Source organism: Psammomys obesus, unplaced genomic scaffold (assembly GCF_907164565.1).
Source record: "Psammomys obesus unplaced genomic scaffold, mPsaObe1.curated_primary_1811, whole genome shotgun sequence".
Lineage (NCBI taxonomy): Eukaryota > Metazoa > Chordata > Mammalia > Rodentia > Muridae > Psammomys > Psammomys obesus.
In genome coordinates this window covers 22,218,755-22,246,440 of record NW_026590062.1, presented here as the reverse complement: position 1 = coordinate 22,246,440, position 27,686 = coordinate 22,218,755, and the positions used below count along the sequence as shown (strand labels likewise).

The 27,686-nt window shown below is 52.8% G+C and overlaps 1 protein-coding gene across 2 annotated transcripts; it reads right to left on the bottom strand.

Moving 5' to 3' along the window:
* Window positions 1-833: 833 nt before the first annotated feature.
* Stx1a (syntaxin 1A) lies at window positions 834-26,827 on the bottom strand. 2 transcript variants are annotated; one of them, XM_055606452.1, is made up of 10 exons: window positions 26,655-26,827; window positions 13,868-13,945; window positions 13,563-13,662; window positions 9,685-9,759; window positions 8,959-9,032; window positions 8,750-8,858; window positions 8,425-8,498; window positions 6,284-6,421; window positions 2,488-2,598; window positions 834-2,134 (listed from the first exon to the last, which is right to left on the bottom strand). In XM_055606452.1, the coding sequence occupies exons 1-10, from the start codon at window positions 26,682-26,684 to the stop codon at window positions 2,057-2,059; spliced, it is 867 nt and encodes a 288-aa protein (XP_055462427.1). In that variant the 5' UTR covers window positions 26,685-26,827; the 3' UTR covers window positions 834-2,056. The 2 variants fall into 2 exon arrangements, with proteins under 2 accessions (XP_055462427.1, XP_055462428.1); XM_055606453.1 differs by lacking the exon at window positions 834-2,134 and having other exon boundaries at window positions 2,535-2,682.
* Between the last annotated feature and the right edge of the window lie 859 nt (window positions 26,828-27,686).

Genomic DNA, 27,686 nt, shown 5'->3' with positions numbered 1-27,686 from the left:
CCACAGGTGGGCCGTTTAGTGGGGACTCATCTTGCATGTCATGTCATGCAGGGTTGGGAATGGAGTTTGGGAGTCAGGGTATCTACTGCCTCAGGTTTCTGCCTTTTGCCTCAGGTTAAATATCTCAGCACTTGGTGTGGCAGGCTCTGGGGTGTGGTGTCCACCAGGCTGAGGATATTCGATGGTATGTTCTGTGAGCCCTAAGAGGGAGACAAGGCCTGAACATGGCATAGCAGGAAGGTGCTGAACAGGGAGGGCAAGGAGCCTAAGGCCTTACCCCATCTCCCAAGGGCCAGATCCAAGACCTTGGCTCACCAGGTATAATTCCTACCATGCAAAGGAGGCATTGAGATTTCCAGAGCCCACATGAAACTGGACACAGCATTGATGCTAGACATGAGTTACACAGAATTCCCCCAAACTCATGCATCAGCAATACACAGTAGGTGAAAGATCTTGCCTGCCTTGAACAGGGTAGAAGTGAGGACCAAAGTCCAAAGTTGTCCTTGGATCTCCCCACACATGTAAGAAGGGTCCGGACAGACGGCTCAGTGATTAAGAGCATGTACTGCTCTTCCAGAGGACCAGAGCTGGGTTTCTACAGCCCACACTGGGAGTGCATAACCAGCCACAGTTCCAGGTCCGGAGGATTCACTTCTGGCCTCCACGGGCAGCTATGCTCTCTCTCTCTCTCTCTCTCTCTCACACACACACACACACACACACAGCCAGGCAGGACGGTACTCCCTTTTAATCCCAGCACCCAAGAAGCAGAGCAGGTGGATCTCTGAATTTGGAGTCAGCCTTAACATAGTAAGTTCCAGAACAGCCACTACAGATACAAATGTTTATTCTACATAAAAATCTCACAAAACGGGCAGCTGGTTTTACCAGGACCTTTGGTGATGGGGTGGAGGGAGGTGGCCATGAGAGAAGGCAGCACGGACAGTGGTCACAGTCACTGGGCAGGAGCAAAGCTGAGGGAAAGGGGCACACAAACATGGCCCCAATTCCTGCTGCATGCGCTCGCATGCACACTCCTTGCCTGTGGACGAGAAAAAGGGTCCTGGGGCAGGGGGTACATTTTTTTTTTGACTGTGAGAAGCCCCAAGATGGCAGGGGAGGGAAGTGGGGAGTTCCCTCCCAGGGTGGCTGCTGAATACTGCATCCAGTACACCTGACACCACGTGGCACGTTAGTGGGAGACAGGGCGGGGAGACTGCAGGCCCAAAGTGACACCTGGCTTTCAGAGCATAGAGAACAGGAATGACTGTCTCCAACATGCAACGCCAGCCACGACCCAACATGCCTGTCAGAGACGGTGGGCAGAGGCCTGTGGCCTGCTCCACCCCTCCAGCTCAAAGATGGCACCACCAAGCTTCTTGCAGCAGGTCAGTAGGCTCAAGGGACATGAGTCCCAGGCTATAGTAGGGACAGCCGAGGCCAGTGACACTGTCAGGCTTTGCCCAAAGTGGGAGGTACTGGGTGCTTGTAACCCACCAGCAGTGTGGCACCCTGAGCCTCCTGGCAGTGGGCAGCTCACAAATACTCAATGCTGAGCTATCCCTCAGGACATTCCCTCCCCTAACCTGAAAAGCAGCACCATGTGACCAGCTGGACCCCACCCTCTAGGTGCCTTGGCATGGTGGGGAGAGCTGGAGAAGCCTGAGGGCAGGGCAGGTGAGGGTAAGGGTAGGGTCCAGAAAGTAGCCTGAGTCCTAGGGAAGGGTGGACCCCAGGCCTGAAGAAAGACGGACCTGGCCAGGGCCTGAGTCTTACCCACACCGACTTATTCCCAGCCCCTCTGGCCATTCCCAATCCTGCTCCCCTCTACCTCCTGGACAGACACACACTGTCACAAGATCATGCACACGACACGGCTTGGGGCAGGGTGGTGGGAACGGGAGCCTCATGGCAGAGAGGGAGCAGTGTGGGATGGAGGGAAAGGGCTCCCAGCCAAAAGGCAGGAGTCAGGAAGGGCAACCCAGCTAGGTGCAGCAGCCAGGGACCTCCTCCGGGGGACCCATCCAGAATGGAGCGGTGGGCAGCGTGATTTTTATCCAAAGATGCCCCCGATGGTGGAGGCGATGACGATGCCCAAGATCACACAGCAGATGATGATCATGATCTTCTTCTGCAGGGAGACAAGGGCAGGCCTCAGAAGGGCAGTGCGGTTACCGAAGGGGAGGGGCCAGGATGGGGCTCATGCTGGCACTCAGCTGTGGAGTGGCTGCCCCAGTGAGGGGCTAGGGTGGCTCAGCAACAGATCTTTTGTCTAGCGTGTGCTAGATTCTAGGTTCCATCCCCAGTATGGGGGAGAGGAAATGAGGTAGAGGTCTTGGAGAGTCAGGACTAGAAATAGGTTGTTGATGGAGAAGTAAAGACTATGGCTGGAATTTCTAAAGACGGGAGTGAGGCAGGTAGGGAGGAGCGTCCCGTAGTCTGGGGCTCTCCCGGGCCTGGGCATGGGCAGAGCTGGCTACTGACCCTGCGCGCCTTGCTCTGGTACTTGACGGCCTTCTTGGTGTCAGACACGGCCCTCTCCACGTAGTCCACAGCGTGCTCCACATTGTACTCGATCCTGTCAATCATCTCCCCCTGCAGGACAGGTACCCACGGTCCAGGCCTCCCTCCTCAGAACCAGAAGGGAGCTCAGGGTCGGGATTCATTCGGGAAGGTACCCTGAAGTGAGAGAGAGAGAGAGAGAAGAGAGTTGTGAGGAGGACGTACAGCTTCTCACCTGTGCCCCAGGCCTGGCACCTGGCCAGGGCATCCTGAGTACAAGACATGCCAGGAGCAGCTCCCACTTTCCCCAAACAGCAACCATCCTGGGTGGAACTGGCCATGCAGTCTCAGGCAAGGGGGAGGACTATGCAGCTGGGACCCTAGGAAGTGGACAATGCCAGGCAAAGGGAAGGTAGGAGTGGGTGGGTTGCAGTCTGAGCCTGCCCTGGCCAAGGCTTGCCAGGTGAGCATGGGCAAGCCTCTACTCTTTCCTTAGTGACCCTCTGGCCAGCCCACAATCCTCTTTGGGTCCCACGGTCTTCACCTGGCTGTGACACTGCCTCACGAGACTTACAGCAATGTTGGGTCTCAGTCTGCTGCTTCTCCTCATGGCTTCTCCTCAGGACATGGCAGCAGGTCCTCAGACCTCCCCACTTCTTAAGGTTATGTCACACCTACCCCTAGCATCCCTGGGCTAGCTAGGCAGGATGTGTGAGCCTAGCATTCAAGAAGCTCAGGAAGAGGATCAGGAGTTCAAGGCTAGCCTGGGCTACAAAGTAAGACACTTTCTTACAGAGGTAAAGAAATCACAAAACACAATGGCTCCTCAAGACCACAACCAAAACAGACAAACAGTGCCAATAACAAAACCTCAACCAAGCCAGGTGTGGTAATACAGCTAAAATCCTAGCACTGAGGAGTTAATGTCTAGCTTGGGCTAAATAGCGAGATTGTCTCACAAAGGCAGAACAAAACGAAATAAAAACTACAGCTCAGTGCTGTGGGGTGGTGGTGAACACCTTTAATCCCAGCACTCGGGAGGCAGAGGCAGGTGTATCTCTGTGAGTTCAAGGCCAACATGGTCTATAGAGTGAGTTCCAGGACACCCAACACTCCACAGAGAAACCCTGTCTCTAAAAACCAAAACAAACTAAAAGTCAACAACAAAATCTACATCAACAAAGCCAGACATGGTGGCTCACCCCTGCAATCCCAAAACTCAGGAGGCTAAGGGAGGAAGATCACCTTAGGCTTGAGGCCAGCAGGCTGTAGAGGAAGACCCTGTCTCAAGACAAAAGCAAAGGGCTGGAGATGGAGCTGTTGTTCATGGTTGCCGAGAACGCAGGAAGCTCCGGTGTGAACGGATTTACTGGCACACACACTTGCGATCACATCATTTGGGAAGTAGAGGCAAGAGGATAGGTAGGTAGTTCAAGGTCCAGGAGGTGAGATGGCTCAAGGGAGCAAGCTGATTGCCGCCAAACCTGAGTCCAACCCTTGGCCCCATGTGATAGAAGAGAACTGACTCCTGCAATCTCAAATAGACACAGACACAGACACTGATTGGCACACACACACAGATGTGAAAGTTGTTGTTTTAATAAAAAGCTCACGGTTCAGCTGGAAAGATGGCTCGGTGGTTATGAGCACTTGTGGCTCTTGCGGAGGGCACTACTTCAATTCCCAGCACCCACATCCATCTATATCTCCCAACCATCCAAATCTCCAGTCCTAGGGGATCAGACACCCTCACCCGGCCTCTATGGGCCCCAGACACATAGTGTACAGACATGTAAGCAGACAAAACATACATACACATTAAAATAATAAATTTTCAAAAGTTTTTTAAATTCAAGGTCAGACTGGTGAGATGGCTCAGCGGTTAAAACACTGGCTGTTCTTTTAGAGGTCCTGAGTTCAATTCCCTGTAACCACATGGTGACTCACAACCATTTCTAAAGAGATCTGATGCCCTTTTCTGGTTTGTAGGTGTACATGTAGACAGAGCACTCATACATTTAAAAAAAAAAATACATAAATTAAAACAAAAGTTCAAGGTCGTCGTAAGCTGCAAAGCAAGCTTGAGGCTGGCATGGCATATATGAGACTAAAATCACACCCAGTGAGAGCCAAATAAAAAATAAAACAAAGAAAGAAAGCCGGGTAGTGGTGGTAACACACCTTTAAGTCCAGCACTGGGGAGGCTGAAGCAGGTAGATCTGAGTTTGAGGCCAGCCTTGTCTAAAGAGTGAGTTCTAGGACAGCCAAGCCTACACAAAGAAACCCTGTCTCGAAAAACCAAAAAAGAGGGCTGGAGAGACGGCTCAAGCCGTTAAGAGCACTGGCTGCTCCTCCAGAGGTCCTGGGCTCAATGCCTGGCACCCACATGGAGGCTCACAGCCATCTATAATGGGACCTGATGCTCTTCTGTCATGAAGGCACTCACATCATACATATATCATACATACATAAATACATACATACTTTAAAAAAAAAAAACCAGGAAGGAAGGAAGGAAGGACAAAAGCCAGGTGGTGATGGCACACACCTTTTAACTCCAACACTCAGGCGGCAGAGGCAGGCAGATCTCGTGATTTTGGGGCCAGACTGGTCTACAAAGCCAGTTCCAGGACAGGCAGGGTTCCACAGAGAAACCCTGTCTCGAAAAACAAAACAAAGAAACAAACAAGCCCCAGATAAAAGAACAGCCTCACTCTTCTGTTCAGACACAGCAGTCACCACCTCATCTCTCCCCAGCTTCGCCTTGGCCTTGACCATCCCAGAGTCCAGCAGGCTTCCTTTCTCCTCAAGTTTAGCCTCTTGCTGAGCCCCTGACCCTGTTGGTCTCTGAGCCAGGCACTGCTCACTTCTGGAAGGCCTCCTCGCTAGTCCCTTACAACCATAAATGCATGTCCATGAGGAGCAGAGGAAGCCTCAGGTAGATGAAGTCTCAGCACTCAGGAGGGAGAAGCAATTACATCTTAGGAGTTCAAGGCCAACTTGGTCTATATAACAAAAGGCTGTCTCAAAAATAAAAAGAAAGAAAAACAAACTTGCAATGGAAGTCAGGTAATGGGGCTGTAATGGCTCAGTTGACAAGTATCTCAGTTTGGATCCCCCAGTACCTATGTAAAAAGCTAGACATAGTGGCACGTGACTGTAACCCCACTTCTGGGAGGCGGAAACAAGAGGATTTGAGGCCCACTGGCCAGCCAGTCTAGCTGATTTGGTGAGCTTTAGATTCAGCAAGAGACCCTGCTTCAAAGAAATAAGGTACACACGCTCTCGCGCACACACACACGATCTCAAGTTTTAGTTTACAATTTTGTGTTAGGTTCCCTAAGGCTCAGTCCACAGGCTGAACACGCCTACCTAGAACTCTCCTGAGATCCCAGCACCCCTGGAGAATATTCCACTTGTTCTATATAGATGCTGCACTGCCCTTTCTTACCCCGTAGCCTTTCCCTCACGTAAGCACCGCTCAGTTGCCCTGTTCATTGCCTTCTGCTTCTAGCAAGGCAGCCAGTCCATAGCAGACCCCTGACATAGTTCATGAAGCCAGGACAGGGCTGGGGTGAGGGTCGGGGCCATGCAGGGCCTGGGGGATCAAGCAGAGCCATGCAACAGGATCCCTGGAGGTCATCATAACAGTCTGTGGTTACCTGAAGACACTGTCCCTCCGGGGCGGGGCAGCATGTTGGGTGGAAAGGGAGGGGGTTAGTGTGGCCCTGGCTGCCGCTGGGGGCCGGAGGTCACTGGGGAAGAGGGCAGCACTCACCTGGCTCTCCACCAGCATGGCCATGTCCATGAACATATCGTGCAGCTCCCGGATGCTGTTCTCCAGCTTGATGATCTCACTGTGTCTGGTCTCGATCTCGCTCAGGGCCTGCTTCGATATGCTGGAGTCCATGATGATCTGGAGGACACAGCAGTAAAAAAAAAAAAATGGTTAGTTTTGTCCATTTGACAGTCCCATCTCAATGAGGTTTATCTAGATCAGCTTAGCTAGGGGGTAATTGACGTGACAAGATCCAGGCCACAGTGGGTGGCCCCATTCCCTACACATAAGAACCCAGACTATTGAGAAGTTAGCTTGGCACCACGCTTGCAAACATTCATTCTCTGCTTTGACTGTGAAGTGACTAGCTGCTTCAAGCTCCTGTGAGCTAAAACATGACCCATGTCCTCTGAGTTGCTTTCTGTCAGGGCTTTTATCACTACAACAGAAAACGAAACTAGAATAGGGGCCAAGGAGGAAGGAAGCTGGGATGAGCAGGTTTCCAAGAAGCCGCAGGCACAGCCTTTCCAACCTCCTGTTTGACACCGATGCTATTTGGTTTCTGTGTGATTCAATTCCTGCTTAAGATGAGAAGCCGAGCTCAGCAAGCGACTGTTTCATCAGGGCAGGCATGGTGGCGTGCACCTCTGATCCCAGCACTTGGCAGGCTGTGAATCTCTGAGTTCTAAACCAGCCAGGCCTACACAAAAATAGCCAGGCTACACAGTAAGACCCTGCTGCAAAAATAAATAAATAAATAAATAAAAATAAAACATAAAAAATAAAAAAGAAGAAAAAAAAAAAGAAAAAGAAAAGATTATTCAAGACAAGATTTCTTTGTGTGGCCTCTGGCCTTGAACTCAGAAATCTGCCTGCTTCTGCCTCCTGAGTGTTGGGATTAAAGGTCTGTACCACCATGGACTGGCTTGCAATTTTTTTTTAAATTACATACTTCTATCATGTATGTGTGCATGCAAGTATGCCCAACAGTACATATGTGGAAGCCAGACAGGAGTCACTTTTTTCCTTTCACAAAGGGAGTCTGGGAATTGAACCCAGGTAGTTAGGTTTGATGCTAAGTGCTTTTACCTCCTGAGGCATCCTGTTGGCCCTGTTTGTTTTGAGACGTGGCCTGGAACTAGCTATGTAGTCAGATGACCTGAAACGCCCCATCCTCCTGCCTCTGCTTCTGTAGTGCTAGGATCACAGGCCTGCAACCACGCTGGCTTTAAGAAAGTGCTGGGAACTGAACCCGAGGCTTCCTGAGTGGCAGGCCAGAACTTTCACTGAGCTGCAGTTCAGTGCTGTTTTGAGGGTTTTCTAAACATTTTTATCCCTTTATTTGTGTGTGTGCAGACATGTGCACCAACTGGAACACACGCAGAGGCTGGAAAGGGTGTGCTCTACCTCGATGTTTTTAAAAAATTTTACATCTGTCTTCAGTTACTCGCATGTGAGGGAGTGTATGCACACCACAGCTTGTACTCGGAGACGACTTGGGGAAGCCAGTTCACTCCTTCTCGGGTCGAAGGGCTTAGCAGCAAGCTCCTTTCCGCTCTTAGCCATCCTGCCAGCCCTGCCTCTGACACAGTCTTTCTCACTGAACTAGAAACGCAGCTTTTTGGTTAGGGTGGCTGGTCAGCAAGCTCTCGGGTCTACACTGGGTCTGCCTTCCCGATGCTGGAGCTGTAGACACTTAATGGGTCTCACACAGCCCAGCCCATCCTACCCTGTGCTGTGTGGCCAAGGACGAAAGCGACTTCATCGCTCCCTCGCGCCCGTGCTGGGGTGACACGTGTGCAGCAGCACACCCGCCTGGTCTACACACGTGCCCGGCTGTCCTGGAACCGGCAGCGACGCTCTTCCTTCAGTGTGAGGCGTCAGGCCTGGCAGCAAGCGCCTTTACCTGATGAACCATGTTACGCTCAACATGTCTTGATTTTCACTTTTGCCACTGCCGTTTATGTGACCCTCACTCTGGGCCCCCCTTTCCTTGAGACTCAGGCTTTCTCGAAGGTCTGCCTCTTCTGGGTGCTGCATTCAAACACTGCCCTGCCCCTGGGCTTGGCACACACACTGCGCAGAGGCAGAGGGATGTGGCATGGGTCCTGTTAACGGGAGGGCGGTTCATTCATACTCACCCCGGAGGCGAAGATGGCAGGGTTCCCACTCTCCAGCATGTCTTCTAACTCCTCACTGGTGGTGGTGCGGCCAGCTGTGGGTGGGAGCGCAGGAGCTTGCAGCAGCCAGCCGAAGCCCCGCCCTCAACCCCACCTCTAGCTCCAAGCCCCACCCCCAAGGCCCTTCCGGATGGCCCCGGCCCTCCAGCCCAGGCCATGCCTCAGCACAAGGTCCCACTCTCGCCCAAGCCCCACATCGAGGCTCTGCTCATGGTAGCACCCCTCCAGCCTAAGCCACACCCGACGCCACAGGCCCCTCCCAGCCCGGCCCCTGGCCCCGGCTCACTGATCTCCAGCTGCCTCTGGATGCGCCCCTTGCAGCGCTCTCGGTAGTCGGACTGCGTGGCGTTGTACTCAGACATGACCTCCACAAACTTTCGGGACAGCGTGGAGTGCTGGGAGTCGGGGGAGGGGAGACAGGGGGGCCGGTAGGTAGCGGGCTCCACAGGGGTTCCAGAGACTCCGGGGCCCTCCCACCCTTGCCGGTGGCCGCACCTGCGTCTTCCGGATCCTCAGGTCGGCTGACGAGCGGTTCAGACCTTCCTCCTGCTCGATGCTCTGCTCGATGCCTGGGGCGGGGGGGGGGGGGGGGGGGGGGGAAAGGGGGGAGGGGGCACGCCCCCGCCCCCCCCCGCCCCCCCCCAAACATCGGACCCACCCACAGCATCGAGGACTCCCCTCCCACCCCACCGGATCCCCGGAGCGAGGCCTCTGCCGGTGACACTAGGGACGGGGTCAAATGGACATTGGTCCACAAGGGTCCTTCCAGCTGGGAGGTGTGTGCAGCTATGTGCAGTCGTGCGTGAGCCCACACACAACTGAGTACCCACGGTGTCACGTGCACCCAGATGTACCTGCTGCGCCGCCCCTGTCAGCTTGGGACAGAAAAGGGGGGGCACAGGTGTCTGCAGGACATGGCCCTTACTTGGCCACGGCCACAGGACATGCATGCATGTTTGTGAAGTTCTGCATGAATCCTCTTTGGGTGGGATTTTTTAATTAAAAAGAAAGTTTTTACTATTCTACATAATTCTCATATAGCCCAGGCTGTCCTCGAACCACGTAACCTAGGCTGCCCTGACCCTCATACCTCACTTTCTGAGATTTCAGGTCTGAGCCTCCACACCCTATGGGGTTCCGTGAAGCGAATTCAGGGCTTCATGGAGGCCGCACAAACTCTGCATCAACTGAGCCACGGCCCCAGCCACCAGAGGAACTTACTCTTTAACTTGGAGCGAACTTTGTTTGCTGTCTTCTTAATGTCCAACATGAGCTCCTCCAGTTCCTCCTTGGTCTCTACAGGGAGAAAGGGAGGGGCCGTGACGCATGCTGTGCATACTGTGGTTTCCTCCTCTTCCTCTGACCCAGCTGCTAGCAGCAGGAATGGGATGGGGCCCTCTGGACAGCTCCCAGCCTGTGGTCTCCTCTCTTCCTGGCTAGGTCTGTCTACCGCTGCAGTTCTAGGCCAAAGCTGTGGCAGCTAGTCTCCCCCCCTTCCCCCCCACTGCCTTCCAAGAAGTGGTCCTCCTCCGTCGCTGCCTCCCCCAGCCCCTGCAGATAACAGATGGGGCCACATTTAAGGCTGGTCGGCTGCAGTTGGCGCAGAACCACTTATTTGATGGGGGCGGGGGGGGGGGGGAGAATGGGGCTCCTGGCTTTACCTGATGCTCAGGAGGGGAAGCAGAAGCACACCAGGCTGGAGCAACATCTGACCTTGAACTCCTCACAAAGCAGTCCTTCCTGGGTGCTTAGCTGCCCTGAGTGGCTGAGACAGGGGGGACCCTGGTTTGGGGTGGAGTAAAACCCCACCGGGGATGGACTACAGCCCTGAGGGTGACACATCCCTGGGGGTCAGAAAAGGTGAATGAAGGGAAAGGAAGGCAGTGGCTCTGTGCTGGCCTTATCGATGACTTCGATGACGTCAGGCTGGTGGACCCTGGGGTGTTCAGCTTGCTGCTCTCCGGGGAAGCCACCAGTTACCGCCCTCTCTTAGGAGAAACTGGGACCAGGTGCTAGGCGGCCACCTTTCCTACCATACACACAGGAGAGTCACCCCCTATGAGGAATGTGACTGGGGCAGAGTAAGGGGTCTCTGCAGAGCGGAGGAGGGAGCCTTCCTCCCACGAACGCAGGGAAACTTGGTCACCAGCTGCTCTTGCTCTCAGCCTTTTTTGCTCAGACCTAAAATAGCCCAGCCGGATGGCAGCCCCTGAGGAGGGAGAGGCAGCGATGAGCTAGGAGAGCCCCCGGCCCACCGCCAGTCTCCACACTCTTCCTTAGCTCTGCCCTGTCCCACAGCCCGATGGGACGCCTTCTCCCCTCGAACGGGAACGGAGCTCTCCTGCTCACCTCCTGGGCACAACACCCACTCTTCAGGGTAAGCTCGGACAGCACAGGAATGCCAAGAAAAGAAGCTTCGTAGTTCCACCCCACCTCCAGCAGCCCTCCTTTCCCTTCACATACAGTCAAGCGTAGCCCAGCTATCCTAAAACTTGCTGTGTAGCCAAAGATGACCTTGAACTCCTAACCTCCTGTCCCCACCTAGAATGCTAGATAGAATGGCGGTGGGCATGTACCACCAACCTCCCAATTATGTGGGGCTGGGGTCTGAACCCCAAAATTCGTGCATGCCAGTCAAGCACTCGGTCACAGAACCACACCGAAGCTCAGTGCTTTCTTCTCCCCACATTACCGTGTTATGCAGCCCAGTGCACGGTGACCTAGATAATCACAGACACAGATGCGCGCACGCGCGAGTCATCCCTGCCACTGTGGACAAATCTTTAGAAGAGACGGCTGCACGCCCTTCCCCTTGCCCTGGTGGTCCCTCTCCCCTGCCCTTCTCGGACATCTCCTTAGTCCCAAACACTCCATTCTGCTTTCCCAGGGGCATGTCAGACACAGCTGCTGTTGCAGCTCTTGGTTCAAACACATTGACCCAAAGGGCCAGAGGGAGCCTCTTTCTGGATCAGACATTGAGGGGTCCTGCATGACGGAGTCACATGTTTGACTTAAAAGCCTTGCTGAGGGCTGGAGAGATGGCTCAGCGGTTAAGAGTACTGACTGCTCTTCCAGAGTACTGACTGCTCTTCCAGAGGTCCTGAGTTCAATTCCCAGCACCCACATAGTAGCTTCCAACCATCTATAGTGAGATCTGGTGCCTCGGTGCTCTCTTCTGGCATACAGGTGTACATGCAGGCAGAAATAGTATACATTTTATATAATAAATAAATCTTAAAAAAAAGTCTTCTCAGAGTCTTTTGTGAGCCACAGGGGTGGGACCTCCCAGAAGTCATAGGATAGCAAGCTTCTATGAATAGGGCCCACGGAGGGCAGGCAGATATGGGCGGCTGGCTAGCCTGGGTCCCTGGGGTAGAGGACTGGCCAGCAGGTGCCACAATGGGCCTGCAGCTGAAATCCTCCGGAGCAGAGGGCCTCGGCTGGGCCTGGCTGTGGCAACCTGGTGCTCATGCATGTGGCTCTCCCCCACAGAGCACCAGGTGTGGTGGCACACACCCGTCATCCCAGCACGTAAGAGGTGGAGATAGGCATTCACAACACATCGAGTTCAAGACCAGCCTGGGGCGCTGTGAGCTGCATCAGCAGGTAAAGGTGCTGGCTGCCAAGGCTGGTAACCTGAGTTCAATACCTAAGACCCACACAGCGATGGGGAAGACTGAGGACTGAAAGTTCGAGTTGGCCTCTCCATCCGCACATGGTGCTGCCCCCCCCCCCACACACACACACATACAAATGCAACTTTTAAAAAGAGAGAGAGGCCTGGACAGATGGCTCATTAGTTAGTTACGAGGACCCAGGTTCCACTCCCAGCACCCACATGATAGTTTACAACCATCCAGTTCCAGGGACCCAGTGTCTTCTTCTGGTTTCCATGGCGCCAGGCACACAAATGGCGCACATGCATACATACTAGCAAAACACTTGTGCACATAAAATAAATATAATAATAATAATAATAATAATAATAATAATAATAATAATAATAAGCCAGCTTGATCTGCACGATGGGCCTTTCTCTCTTGTTTTTTGTTCTTTTTGAGACAGGGTTCCTCTGTGTAGCCCTAGTTGTCCTAGCTCTGTAGACCAGGCTGGCCTTGAACTCACGGAGATCTGCCTGCCTCTGCCTCCCTGGGAGCGCTGGGATAAAGGCGTGTGCCACCAGCGCCTGGCAGAGGCACTATCTCAGAACGCAAAAACAAGGAGCTGGAGAGAGAGCTCAGCAGATAAGTTCTCTGGCTGCTCTCCCAGAGGTCCTGAGTTCAATTCCCAGCAACCACATGGTGGCTCCCAACCATCTATAGTGAGATCGGATGCCCTCTTCTGGCACACAGGCACACATGCAGGTAGAGCACATAATATAAACAAATCTTCAGAAATAAAAAGCAAGCAAAATAAAAGGCAGAGGGGACAAAGGGGGCACCTGACAGCTTCCTCTGGCTCACATATGGGCACATGTACTGAACGCTCACTCACATCCATGCAACACACACACACACACACACAATCTTAACAGGAGTGTAGAGGCCAGGTCACGGGGCCCTGTCTAGTCCTTAGCAGGACCTTGCTAGACACAGGCTGCCTGCAGAGAGAGACAGGTAAGTGACTTCCTGATGCTGTGAGAATTCAGGGCTCAGCTTCCATGCTGTAGGGCGCCAGCTCTCACAGGAAGCTCTCAGTCCGCTTGGTCTGAGAGCTACCTCAGAGTTACCATCTGCACCCTGGAAAGTCAAGGAGGGAGGAGCTTGGCTGGGCAGCCTCCAATTCATCACACAACTTACTCTCTCCCTCCTTCTGTCCAGCCAGCCAGCCATCCACCCATTCAGGGACCCTCCTCACTAGCATCCAGGAGAGCTGCCTGCCATTTCAGTTTCCCCGTACTGGGGAGGGTGGGGCTGGCCTGGACCTCTCTTTGTAGCTGAGGGTGACCTTGAACTTTTGATCCTCCAGCCACCACCTGCTGGGATCACAGATGTGTACCACCATCCCTGGCCATGGCAAATCGTCACAGCAGCAGGTAAGTCCAGGCCTGGCTCAGTGCAAGGAGCCCTGCCTTGTGGCTGACCCCCATTCTCACTCACTCTCGTCAGGGTTAGGGGAGGCCAGGATGGCGCTGTGTTTCCGCTTCACCTCCTCGACGTTTTCGGCAATCTTGTCGATAAAGCTCCGGATCTCTTCCACCTGGGGCAGGGGCAGTTAGAGGAAAACAGAGCAGGGAATCAGAGGGAAGAAGGGCCGCCACTGGGGCTGGGCAACAGCTCCTAGGGGGTCCCAAGCACGGACACAACTCTGCTAAGCATCGACCTATGCACCCTCAAACTGGCTCATGCTGAAACCCCCAGAGGGCAGGGGTGGGGAAGGAAGGCCTAGGTGTGAGAGTTCCCACCTGTTCGAAGAACTCGTCCATGAAGCGGTCTCGGTCCACAGTGACAGTGACATCATCATCGTCATCGCTGTCCTTGGCCTGGACAGAATTGTATACACGTGTCAGTCTCCTGGGATTCCCAAACTGTGTGTGCCAACTTCACACATAGGCACAAGGAGGCCCTTCAGCCATTTACCTCCCTCTTGGGAGTCTCTGGGCAGGAACAAGGACAGACAAACTGTGTCCCACATGCTTCCTGCCACAGTGCCATCTGCCTGTGGAGCGGGTGACAGAGGCATGGCCCCTTCCAGCAGGTATGAAGCTTGGTTACCATGCCAGTGGTCCCTAAAACTGAAGCCAACTGGCTGCTGTGTGAGGTAACTGAGCTGTGAGCCCCACCGGGGTCTCCAAGGCCTGACTGAATCTGCAAGCTAGCGTCTCCTAAGCTCCAGACCCAACGGTCTTTGTTTTGTTCTGTTTTTAGACGATGTCTCACCTGTAGCCCAGGCTGAGGTTAAACTCCTGACCTCACCTCAGCCTCCTGAGTGCTTGCATTATGGGTGTGTGCCACCATGCCTGGTTCTCAATTAAAATGGAGCTCAGAGTTGCCAAGACCTATAGGTCCCAATGTCCCAAAAGCAGTCACACAAAAACCACCAATCACCAGCTAGGGAGTAATTAACTAGGCTTCTGTCTTCTGGCCATGCTCATTCTTTTTCCTTTTCCATTTTCAAATGTGTGAGTGTCTGTGTGTGATGTGCATGTGTGTGTATGCATATGTGTTCATGTGTGAGTGCACACGCATGTGGAGGCCAGAAGTTGATGTCCTCCCTTGCTTAACCACTTTATTTACTGAGGCCAGGTCTCTCAATCAAACCCAGAGCTGGCTGATTAGGTGTGGCTGGTCTTACTAGCCAGCTCTAGGGACGCCCTGCCTCCTCCTTTCCCAGGCTGGAATTACAGGTGGGCTGTGACACTCACAGGACACGAGTTCTGGAGACCTGAACTCAGCTTCTCTTGCTTGTGTGGCAAGCATGTTAACGGCTGAGCAATCTCCCCAGCATGGGCCATGGTCATCCTATCTAACAACACCTGAAGGCAGCCAGGATCATGAGCCGGCCAGGCCAATGTCCTTTCCACAGCCAGGGTACACCAGTGTGACCCTAGGGCAAGTACTGTCACCTACGGGGTCGGGAGCTCAGGGCTCAGCCATGGCTCGTTACTCAGAACCGCAAGGCAGAGGGTACTGTCTGCTCTCTCAACGTGACTCAGGTCAAGGTGCTGAGAAAGCCTGGCGCAGGGACATACCAGCCCTCCAAGACTTATGCTCTCCTATGAAACGGGGACAGTGACAAGTGACCGTAGGGGCAGAGGACTTAGAAGAATGAGACACAGGCGTTTCCTCGGGCCCCATCACCTAGTCAAAGCAGGACCCACCGAATGCACGAGGGGGCGGTTGGAAGCTTGTCTGGAGGCAGCTCTGAAGGGCCTCCTCCCATCTAGAGCTCACACCTCCTCCCCCGGCAGCTAAAATAAGCCCCCTGACTCTGTTCCTTCTCCCCAGAGTGCCTGTGGATCACACCAGGTGGCCATCCCTCCCCCAACCTATAGACAAGGAGACACTGGGATCTATTGTCTCACTTAGGGGCCATTTCTGGACCTGGAGTTGAGTCACATGGGGCACTCCCTAGGGAAACCGAGGCAAGGCACAGCCTGCAAGAGCTCTGTTCCCTATTACTAGGTAACTAGCCAGGTCCTGAGCAGTGGAATTGGGGTTCAGCCTCCTGCAAGCTCTGGGACCCAGAAAAAGATGGGGGTATAGGAAAGGTGGAATGAGAGTGGGCCATCTCCTTTGCTTTTTTCTCATTTACTTAAAATTTTTAACCAAAAAAAGTAAAAAAAATTACATACAATTATGGTGTATACAGGTACACATGCGTACACCATTCGTAGATAGGTACACTCCTGTAGGTCAGGAAGCAAACTGTAGGGTTTGGTTCTCTCCTTCCACCATGTGGGTTCTGGGGACTGGACTCAGGTCACCAGGTTTAGCAGCAAGCTCCTTTACCCACTGAGTCATCTTGCCTGCTCATGTAGCCCAAGGTACACCCAACTCATCATAAAGCTGAGGATGGCCTTGAACTCTTAATCCTTCTGCCTCTAGCTCCTGGGTGCTAGAATTACAGCCATATACCATCATGCCCAGTTTCCAGCTCCTGTATCTGGGAATGTCCAAAGCTGGGCAGGATATTACTTGCCTATAATCCCAACAACACTCCAGAAGCTGAAGCAAAAGGATAAGGAGTCAAGGTCATCCCCAGCTATTTGGGGAGTTCAAGGCTAGCTTGAGCTGTGTAAAATGGTGCTGGAGAGATGGTTTATCAGTTAAGAGCTCATACTGTTCTCATAGAGGATCAGAGTTTTGGTTCCCAGCACCCACAACAGGCAACTCACAATCACTGTAACTCCAGCTCCAGAGGTTCTGGCACCCTCTGCTGGACTCTGCAGGCACCTGCACTCAAGTGCACATACCCACTCAAAGACACACATATATACTAGAAATTTTAAAATAATAAAAAGCAACACTTAAACTGCTAGGCGTGGTGTTGCACGCCAGTAATCCCAGTACTCAGAGAAGCAGAGGCAGGTGGATGTTTATGAGTTCAAGGCCAACCTGGTCTACAAAGCAAGTCCAGGAAAGCCAAGGCTTCACAGAAAAACTCTGTCTTGAAAAACCAAAACCAACCAAACAGAAAACACCCACTTAAAAAGAAGCTCAGTTGGTAAGAGGCCTAGAATGTACGAAGCCCTGGCTTCTATCCCCTCCACCTCAGAACCCAAGTGCCAATTTTGCTGAGATCCCCTGCTCTACCCCTGGGACCCTTGAGGCTGGGCTAGTCCCTCTCTCTACTTCACTTGGCCATCCCTCACACAGGCACTTGACCTCTCTAGGGTCTGTGTTACTATTCTCACCATCTCCCAAGGGCTAGCCTAAACTGGAGAGTGGCACGGAAATGGCCAGACCATGTCCATGAGGGCAAAGCTGGGAAGGAACCATCTGGGGAGACCCTTAAGGTGTCATTTAGAGTGGCCCCATAGCTAATCATAAAGTGGGGGTCAGACCTCCAAAGGTGTGGTAAAACCTGCCCTGGTTCTCAAGTACACTGAGGGCAAAGCCCATAGAAATCGTCCTTCCCAAGCCCCTCTGCTTCCGTCTTAATTTCCTCTCACGCTACTGGGGTGAACATCCTCAAGACAAGCACTTCAGCCGGGAAAAAGGTTTACTTTAGCTCACAATTCTAGGTTACAGCCTATTGTTGTGAACAGTGGTGGCAAGAGCTTGAAGGAGCTGTCACATCACACCCAGTAAAGAGCGAGAAGGGCTGGAGAGATGGCTTGGTGGTTAAAAGCACTTGCTGCTCTTTCAGAAGACCTGAGTTCGGTTCCCAGCACCCACATGGTGCTTCACAATCATCCACCCTCATCCAGTTCGGGACCTAAGGAATGGTACCACCCACAGTGGGCTGGCTTTTCCCATACAAATTTAACACAGCCCCACACAGACATGCCCATGGGCCAAGCCAATACAGACCATCTGAAGAACTGAGTCTCTTCCCAGGCTGTGTCAGGTTGTCAATTAAAGCTAGCCATCAGCCAGGCAGCAGTGGCCGGCACCTTTAATCCCAGAACTCAGGATACAGAGGCAGGTGGATCTTTGTGACTTCAAGGCCAGCCTGGTCTACAGAGAGAGTTCCAGGACAGCCAGGCTACACAGAGAAATCTGTCTCAAAAAACCAAAAACAAACAAACCAATAAAAAATAATAAAGCTAGCCATCACAACCTCCTTCCTTCAGGACTTCTCACTGGTACCCTTCTGTTTCCTTCTCCTGTCCCAGAGTCGGCCCCTATGAGCAGCTTCCTGCCTCTGCAATCCACTGTTTCCCCTGCACTTCCAATTTATCGAAACCTCCCATCCCCTTGCCCTCAGACACTGCCTCTGTCGGGGAACCCTCCCTCTTTATTAGTCTCTCACTTCTCCTGTTTCCCATACACTATTCATAGCTTGGTTGGAGCCCCAGCCATACTTTCCCACGCTCAAGGACGTAGAGAATCATTCCCCTTTGCCTCTGTTTACATGCCGCCTATGTATGACAGGACGCTCCATCACTACCTCTTCCAGACAGCATTGCTCATCTCTGGAAGGCTCTGCTGCTGGCAGTCTCTTTTCGTTCCTGTGGTTTGGCTCTCCGCTATAAAGAGCCCATTTGTGCCTTCTCCCGGGGGTGGCCCTATTAGAGATCTGACGGTCTCACCACATTTTCCTCTCCCTGCCTGCTCTTCTCTTCCCCCTGCCGCTGTTACATCTCCACAGCAATAGGAGTATGCATTCCTTTCTTTCTCCAGAGACCCAAGACTTGTTCCGTTCTGCCTCTGTCCACTGCAGTACAGAACACAAACTGAATCTGCTATAGTGTGAGTAGTGTCAAAAAGGTTCACCAACTCAGGCAGCGGTGGTGCACACTTCTGATCCCAACACTCAGCAGGCAGAGGCAGGCGGATCTGAGTTCCAGGTCTCATAGATCTGTCCTGGTCTACAGAGCGAATTCTAGGACAGCCAGGGCTACACAGAGAAACCCTGTCTCGAAAAAGCCAAACAAGCAAAGCTGATCAAAAGGGATGGTCTAACTCTATTAATAGAGCCAGAGATCAGATAATGCGCAGCTGGCAAAGCGGCTCAGCAGGTCAAAGAGCTTGCCCTGACGACCTGCGTTCAATGATCTGGGTTCAATTCCTGGAATCCATAAGAAAAAATAAATAAAAAAATAACACTGGATGCAGTGGTTATCGTTTGAGCTCTCAGCACGCTTACAGGGATAAAGGAAGTGGAGCCAGAAAAACCTACTGGAAAGAGACAGAAGCAGCCAAGCTGCAGAAATGACAGCAGAGACCCTGCCTCAGAAACAAGGTGGGGGTTGGTGGGATGGCTCAACAGGTAAAAGCACTTGCTGCAAAACCTGGTGACCTGAGTTGGATCTCTAGAACCCGCAGAAAGGTGGATGGACAGAACCAACTATACCAACTGTTGTCTGGAAGCTCTCAACACAGGAGCCATGGCAAGCATACACCCCTACAATATAGCTCAGAGAAAGAGAGAGAGAGAGAAGGAAAGAGAGACAGACAGACAGACATGAGGTATACAAAAGACAGAAAATTGAAGTATTTTTTAAAAAAATTATAATCATGTAATACTCTCTTCCAAGGAAAACCTCAAACCCTTTCTTCCCCACAGTCTTCATGTTTGGAGTAAGGAGACAAATTGCATCTGCCCTCTTTCATCTTGTTTGTTCCCCTTGTCACTCTTGGTTTTCTTGTGTCAGGGTCTCAATACACAGGGCTGGCCTCCACCTCCCTTTTTTCTGCCTCAGTTTCCCTAGTACTAGGATCACAGATATGGGCCACAATGTTTCTCCCAGACACATCCTTGACCCCCAAAATATCAGGTGACGTGGCTAACCTGGCTCTCCTGGCAACCCTTCTTCCTGGTGTCTTTCTTTTTCCTTCCTTCCTTAAAATTTATTATTTATACAATACTCTGCCTGCATATGTGCCTGCATGCCAGACGGGGGCACCAGATCTCATGGATGAGCCACCATGTGGTAGCTGGGAATTGATCTCAGAACCTTTGGAAGAACAGCCAGTGTTCTTAACCTCTGAGCCATCTCTCCAACCCCCTTCCTGGTGTCTTGACTAGGATGGACATGGTACACGAGCAGAGTGGTTACCCACGAACCAAGAACGTGGCTCAGCTGCCAGAGTGCTTGCCGACCACGAATGAATAAACCGAATGTGGTGGTACATGACCATGATCTTAGCACTTGGAGTTGCAGAAGCAGGAGGATCAGGAGTTCAATATCATCCTCAGCTACATAGCAAGTCTGAGGCCAGCCTGGGCTACATGAGACCTTGCCACAAACAGACGGCCCCCAGTGAGCACCCAGATATTTGTTGAGTGATTAAAGACCTAGATGGGTAGTAGTGGAAGCTGAGAGAAGGGGTAGGATATAGGTTACGGACTTGGTGAGCCTTGCCTGGAGGCAGCAGCTAGGCCAATGAGGTAAGTACAGACTACGGCCCAAACAGTCTTATGGACAGACACCAGAGAGATCCAACCTGACCAGCGTCTGCCTCCGCCCTTCTCCAGAGCCCTCTCCTCAAACTCCTAGCTTGGAACCCCTCAGCGCCCATGAGCCCCCAAACCAGAAACATGGGAACATCTTCACCCCTTTCCTTCCTTCCTTTCTTCTTTCCTGTTTTGCTCTATGAGATAGGGTCTAGCTATGTAGCCCAGGCTAGCCTTGAATGCACAGTAATCCTCTTCCTCCACCTCCCAAATGCTGGCATTTACAGCTGCCCAGTTGGGCGCCCTCCCCCATGCTCTTCCTCTCTTTTATGTATCCTAACAATTTGATTCTTTCTGGTGGGTTTGCTGATTATCCCCTGATTATTTTTACCTTGATTCATATCCAGAATCCCTTAGGAGAAGTTAAAAATACTCTTCTAGGGGGCTGGAGAGCTGGCTCAGCAGTTAAGAACTCAGTATTGTTTTTCAGATGACTGAGTTCAGTTCTCAGCACCCACACTGGATAGCTCACAAGGACCTGTAACTCCAGCTCCAAGGGATCCAACACCCTCTTCTGGAATCCTGGGGCACCTGCACACACATGCATTACCCACATACAGACATATACATATACATAATTAAAATAAAGTCCTCTAGTGAGGGTCTGGAGGACTCAGTAGTACAGTGAGGGGCTGGGGTGTGGCTCAGTGGTAGAGCACCTGCCTAGTATCCCCCCAGTGAGGGGCTGGAAGTATGGCTCATGGAGAGCCCCTGCCTAGAACCCCCCAGTACATGGTTTAGTGGCGGAGCACAAGCCTAGAATGAATATGTAATTGCCCTCTGCTTGATCTCCAGCAAGCAAACATGACAATCTCTACTGAGATCACTGTAACTAACTGTAATCCTAGGACTCGGGAGGCTGAGGCAGAGAGATCATACAAGTTTAAGGATAGCCTGGGCTACACAGCAAAATCTTGCCCCCCCAACAACAACAACAAAACCATCAATTACCAAACAAACAAACAAAAGCTCCACACATCCTCCTTGGGCAAGTGAAATGTCTCAGTGGCTTGCCACCAAGAACAATGACCTAAGTTCAACCCACAGAGTGGATAAAAAGAACTGACCCCTGGCCGGGCTTGGTGGTGCACGCCTTTAATCCTAGCACTTGGGAGGCAGAGGCAGGTGGATCTCTGAGAGTTCGAGGCCAGCCTGGTCTATAATGTGAGTCCTGACAGCCAGGGCTACACAGAGAAACCCTGTCTTGAAAATATAAAAAAATAAAAAAGAACTGACTTCTATAAGTGGCCTCTGACTCCCATAAGTACACTGTGGTTCACGTGCTTCCCTTCCAAATAGAAAATAAATAATAACACCCTCCACTTCCATTCAAGAGGCTGGCTTTGGCCAGTGGGATGGCTCAGCAGGGGAAAAACCCTTTTCACCTAAGCCTGGCAACCCGAATTAGATCCCTGGGACCCACATAGAGGTGGAAGGAGAGAATGGACTCCCTAGAGTTATCTCCAATCCTCTGACTTTGTAACCTCCAGGAAACAGCAGGGCTGGGAGCAAATCTTTTTCCAGCAAAGACACCAAGAAAGATAGGACCTCACCAGAGCCACTGTGGGCAGAAAGCCACAGGCTGCCCCCAGCAGCGTTGAGGACAGCCTTCCTGGCAGAGACGCCTGTATTCCAGGACACTTTTTCTCCAGGAAGCCAGTGTGATTGCTCTGGGAGGCGCAGAGGCTGGGGAATGGCAGCGGGCCAGCCAGCAGGGTTGATTCATCTGTTGAGCCCAGCCAGCCCTGCTGTCTGCCTCCAGGCCTATTTTTCCCCCTTCCTCTTTTTAGTGACTAATCAAAGTCAATATCACTAGGTGCAGAGAGGCTCTGAGCTCCAGACAGGGTTGTCCGGAGAGAAGCCAGGCTGGGTCCCAGAAAAACAAGCTCCTAGGTTCTGCCTAGTGTCCCGTCCCCACCTCCGGGGCTATGTGAGCCCTGCAACTCCACTTCCTCTTTAAGGTCCCTTGCCCTCAGGGCCTCAGTGCCCTCCACAGACCCCAGGAAGGGGCTGTGCACCCTTAAATAACCCCTGGTTCTCCCTCAACCTTGTGTTTGTACTGTGTAAAACAGGTGTCTTGACCAGATCAGTGGTTCTCAACCTATGGGTCGTGACCCAGGGTGTCAAGCGATCCTTTCACGAGAGTTGTATGTCAGGTGTCTACATTCCACTTCACAACAGCAGTGAAGTGACAGTTCAGAAGTAGGAACAAAAATAATTTTATGGCTGCAGGGTTGCTACAACACGAGGAGCCATATTAAAGGGCTGCAGCATTAGGAAGGTTGAGAGCAACTGGACTAGATGGTCCTGTAAGCCACACAGATATGCATGTAAGTGCCCAAGAACAGAGGGCATTCTGGACCCTCTCCCCGGGAGCTGGAGGAGTAAGGAAACATACATCAGGCCTACTTTTGGAGACAGTATTTTGCTCACATATATATCTGTGTACTACATGTGTGCCTGGTGCATGAAGAGATAAGGGGAGGGTGTCAGGTTCCCTGGGACTGGAGTCACGGTCAGCTGTGAGCCACCAGTGGGTGCTGGGAAGAGAATAGGTCCCGTCCAAGAAGGACAGTGCTCTTCACCACAGAGCCATCCCTGCAGCTCCCTTTATATTTTTATTTGAGACAGTCTCATTAGGTTGCTGTGGCTGATGTTGACCTCAGTGTAGTTCAGGCTGACCTTGAATTTGAGATCTTCCTGCCTCAGCCTCCTGAGTCACAGGGATGACAGGCATATACCGCAAGACAGCACAGGCCTGGCACTGAAATCTTTCATTGCAGGAAGGTCTAAATTCGGCTCTCTCATCAGCTGGACCCTTCTTTTCTTTTTCTTTCTTTCTTTGTTGTTGTTTTGTTTTTTTTCAAGACAGAGATTCTCTGTGTAGCCCTGTCCTGTCCTGGACTTGCTTTGTAGACCAGGCTGTCCTTGAACTTGCAGAGATCCTGCAGAGATCCACCTGCCTCTACCCGGCAGAGTGCTGGGATGACAGGGTGCAGCACCTCACCCAGCTTTGGCCCCTCCTTTTGGATCATGGCCTCTGTCTGAGGAAACCTAGCTCCCTCTCATCTGCACTTCTTCTCATCAACTTTTAGGCTGGCTGCCCCGACCATCCCTCTGCACCTATCCTCTCTCTGCCCCCTGTGTCATGCTGGCCCTGAGCTGAAGTGGCCAACGATCTGGGAACACTCTGGGTTAGCGTGGGCAAGGCTGGTTCCAGAATTCCCCAGAGAAGGCAAAGACCTGGGTCTGGGACTGCTGTTCAGTTGGTAGAGCTGCACAATTAGTGTGCAGAAAGCACATCCAAATCACCACGTAATGGAGTTTACAACAATGAACATCTGAAATTCCCGCACTAGGAAGGTGAAGGCAGAAAATCAGAAACTCAAGGTCATCCTCGGCTGCACAGTAAGTACAGGAGACCTTGATTTGGAAAAACAAAGAAACAAAACCCCACACACAGAAAATCAGGGCGCAGGCCTGCTCATGCATGTCTGGAATACCGACGCTAGAGAGCCAAAAGACTAGACTCACAGGGCCAGTGGGGAGAAGACCCTGTCTCAAAATCAAAGTAAGGGCTGACAAGGTGGCTTAGCAGGTAAGGGCACTTGCCACCAAGCATGACAACTTGAGTTCCATTCCTGGGACCCACATGAAGCCAGCTGACTCTCTCCAGTTGTCCTCTGACCTCTATACACATGTACCCATCCCACAATCAATCAACCATGTAAAAAGATATGATGATGATAATAATAATAACAATAATCCACAGAGGTGGATTGCTTATAGTTTGGGGCCACCCTTGGCTACATAATGGATTGCAGGCCAGCCTGTGATACATGGTAAACCTCTTCTCTAACAAATGAAGGGAAAGAAGAAAAAGAGGGAGACCTTTGCATTGTGGGGACGAGGCCTCGTCATGTCACATGTCAGGGGATACCTCACTCAACTCTCTCCCCAGCTATGTGATCCTGGACCAGCTTTTGGCCTCTGAGGGGTTAAGCCTCTGCTCTCTGTGGGCCTACCTACAAGGCTGGGGGTAGGGGACCCTGCTGGCTCCTTCATGATGGATTTCACCGTGCAATCTGCAGAGCTGAGAGATGAGAGAGGTGGGGCTGAAGAAGGCTAGAGGGCTGGGACCAGCCTACAGCGCAGCAGTGAGGAACCACGCCAGCTCCTTCCCTAAGTGTGACTTTTATAAATAAGCTCCCTTCTCCTTCCTTCCAAATGTGGTGGTGATGGGTGGGGGAGAGAGAGGAGGCGGAGGAAGAGGAGGAGGAAAGGGAGGGAAGGCTGGAGCAGGCACACAGCTGCCATGTATGTCCAGCAGCATCGGTACCAGCAGCTCCATCCCTGGTGACTCTGTGTTTAACCTGACTCTTGGGTTTCGGGGGGCTCCTGCAAATCCAGTCACAATCAGAAGACTAAGGACCTCTCCTCAAGCCCCAAGAAGCTGGGCTCTGAGTTTTTCTCTTTCTCTTTCCTTACATATCCCATGCTATATAGCAACAAGATCCCAGCAGGGCTAAGAATGATGGTGAATTGCGGATCCTTCTGCCTCAACCTCCCAAGTGCTGAGATGACTGACAGGTGTGGCCCTCTACCATCCGAGCTACATTTCTAGCTCATTTCTGTCCTCTTTGCATCCCACAAACTGGAACCCCAGGTCAGGAGAGCAAGGTATCTCTAAGAATGGCAGCAGCCCCCAAGACTATTCCAGCCATGCTTGGAGCAACTAGACCCCACCATGGATGGGGCCAGCCAGCTGAGAGGTCGGTCTCCAGGGGCTTTGATGCCTGGATGGGGTGGAATGCATGTAGGGTTAGTCTGAAGCCAACTTAGGCATCCCCACAATGGGGCCACCCAGGCCAGTGTTGGGGGCACAGCTCTAGGTCCAAGCTTTTTACAGCCCACGCTGTCTGACCCTGATCAACCACCCCTCCAGCCAACAGGCGGGCCACTTCCGCTGTCCCTCAGTTTCACCTATGGCAGAGAGGCTGTAGGTGAAGGCTGATAACCAAAGGCTGCGATCATATGGAAAGGCCTGTGTTCCTGGGCACTTGGTTTCCTCACATACCCCCGGCAGACACACCACGTGCCCCAAGACAGCCACAGCCATGTGCACCACCTTTCATCACCTGGATATGCTACGTGATTCAATCTGTCACCAGTCTGACACAGTGGTGGACGCCGCCATGTTAGCTGAGGCAGGGTGACTGCTTTGAGTCTAGAACCCAAATGAGCCACATAGTTCCAAGCCACCTTGGGCTACAGAGAAAGATTTTATTAAAAAAAAAGAAAGAAAGAAAAATAACATAAAAACACAGGAAACTGGAGGGCAGTGAGAAGGGGCGTTAGGAGAAGTGTTTAAAGGCTATATATGACATGAGAGACTGTCTATTTCCTTTGAAGTGAATGAGGCACTGGGCACCCAGCCAAGAATAATACAGGTCTGAAGGCTTGTGGGGGTCGGTTGCAGGTGGAACAAGAGGATGGCGAGACAGGAGAACACAGATATGGCTGGTATTATGCTAGGGGGATCCAGGCCCAAATGGGGAAGCTAGGCAGAAATCACAGCCATTAGCCAAAAGCCCCCAAACCAAACTTTCTATGAAAGGCTGTAAGTGGGGCACAAGAGGAGGGATCTAGGAAGCCAAGCAGCTTGGGAGAGGAGGGGAGGGCCGCCAGAAATCAACGGGTGGGGCCCGCCAGGAGACTGCTCAGCTGGGGAATCAGGTAAAACAATCCGATAAAGCGCCCTTATTCAACCCTCCCACAGGCTAGCTTAATTTCTGTCCCTCTATGGTCCGAGGCCAGAGGAAAGACACTCCCCTGTGTGTAAGGAGAGGCGACTGGGGTCTCACGATTGAGGGATCATGGGCTCTGAGTTAGAAAGAACCTTTCTGCAGCCGTCTACTCAACCCCAAACTCCGCCCCAAGAGCCACACCCCAGAGGCCTCCGTCACACAGGTAGGGAAATAGATCCAGGTCGCAGTTAGACCTGGAAATCCGGGAAGGGTCCGGGCAATAGGTTGCCTAGAAACTCAGAGGCGGACCAGAGGTAGGTATGGTTGAGTCCTTTAATCCAGAGCAAGCCCAGAATCCCTAACGCGACCGGGGTGGATCGGGAGCCACAGGTGATGGAAGCCACAGGTGATGGGCAGCCCCAAGAGACGGGCTCCCGCAGAGGCCACCCCCACCCGGCGGCCTCGTTTCCGCAGCGCGGAATGGGGTTGGGATGGGGCTGGGAGGGGAACTCCGGACAGGGGGTGGGGGAGACAAGAGGCTCAGCCTCCAGGGGACAGTGCAAGGACGGCGACAAGCAGGCGGAGAACAGGTCACGATTTTGCATCCCGCCACCGAAACCCCATTAACAGCCCTCCAGTCGCCCCCAAACTGGAGCGCCTCGAAAAGTTCCTCAAGACCCCATGTTCCAGTCCAGGTGCTGAAGAGCTCGAGTCCGTGACCCGAAGTGGATCGGAGGGGTGGGACTCCCATGGGGGTTCGGAGGTCCCCCACGCTTGCAAGGCTCCCTCCGTTCCCTTGTGGGCGCCCCGGTGGCCTGCGGGAGCCGAGTGGAAAATTGCGGGGCGCGGGGTGAGCGGCGCGCGGAGGATCGGACTCACCGTGCGGAGCTCCTGGGTTCGGTCCTTCATGCTCCCGGGAGTGGCAGTAGGCGCCGGCTGCAGACGAGTGAGCCCCGCATGCGCGGATGCCGCCCCGCGGCTGCGCAGCGCCAGCCCGCGCCCCGCCCCAGTCCCTGGGACCCCCCAAGCCCAACCCCAGATGGCCACGCCCATCACCCTTCCGCGCCCGGAAAGATCCCGCCCAGGGCTCCGCCCCCGCGGGGCTCAAAAGGGTACAAACCCAGCTGTCCGGAATTGGTACCTCCTCCTCCCGTCCACTCGCGATCTCTGCCTCGATGCAGCTCCAGTTCCCTCGCCCTCCCCTGCTCCAGACCCCCACCTCTGCTCAGCCACCCAGGGTCCCTAACCCGCGTCCTGACCCTCAGAGCCCTTCCTATTCTCTGGATTTGCTGTGGAATCTTACCCATTTTGTTTTAAAGATAGAGATGGTCTCACTCTGTGTAGCCGAGGGTAGCCTTGAACTCCCGCTCCTGCCTCAGCCTCAGAAGTACGGATAGGGTTTTTCGGGCGTGAGCCTCCAAGACAGGAAGTCCCTTCTTGAATTGATTGTCTCAAGCCCTCAAGCATTCCCTCTCTTCCCCAAGTCAAAATCCCCTCTGTCCTGTCCTGAGATGGCTGACTGGTGCCATCTCAGATGCTTCCACCACGCCTGAAGATCCGAGTTCCAGCGGGGCTGTGGTCGCACATGACTTTAACCCCTGCCCTCGGGAGGCCAAGGCGGGCAGATCTCTGAGTGCAAGGCCAGCCTGGTCTACACAGCAAGTTCCAGGACAGCCAGAGGTACACAGAGAAACCCCTGTCTCGAAAGACAACAATAAGAAACAAAGGAAAGATCGGAGTTCTAGTCTTCTACTCCTGTAAGTTGTCCTCTGACCTCTACACGAGCTCTGTGGCACACATATGGACAACACACGAAGGACGCAGGAGGACCAATGAGTGGCCAGTCCTAGGCCTTCCCACCTCTCCAAGCATCCTGCAGTCCCCAGCCCTGGGCGCTGCTTCCTTACCTTC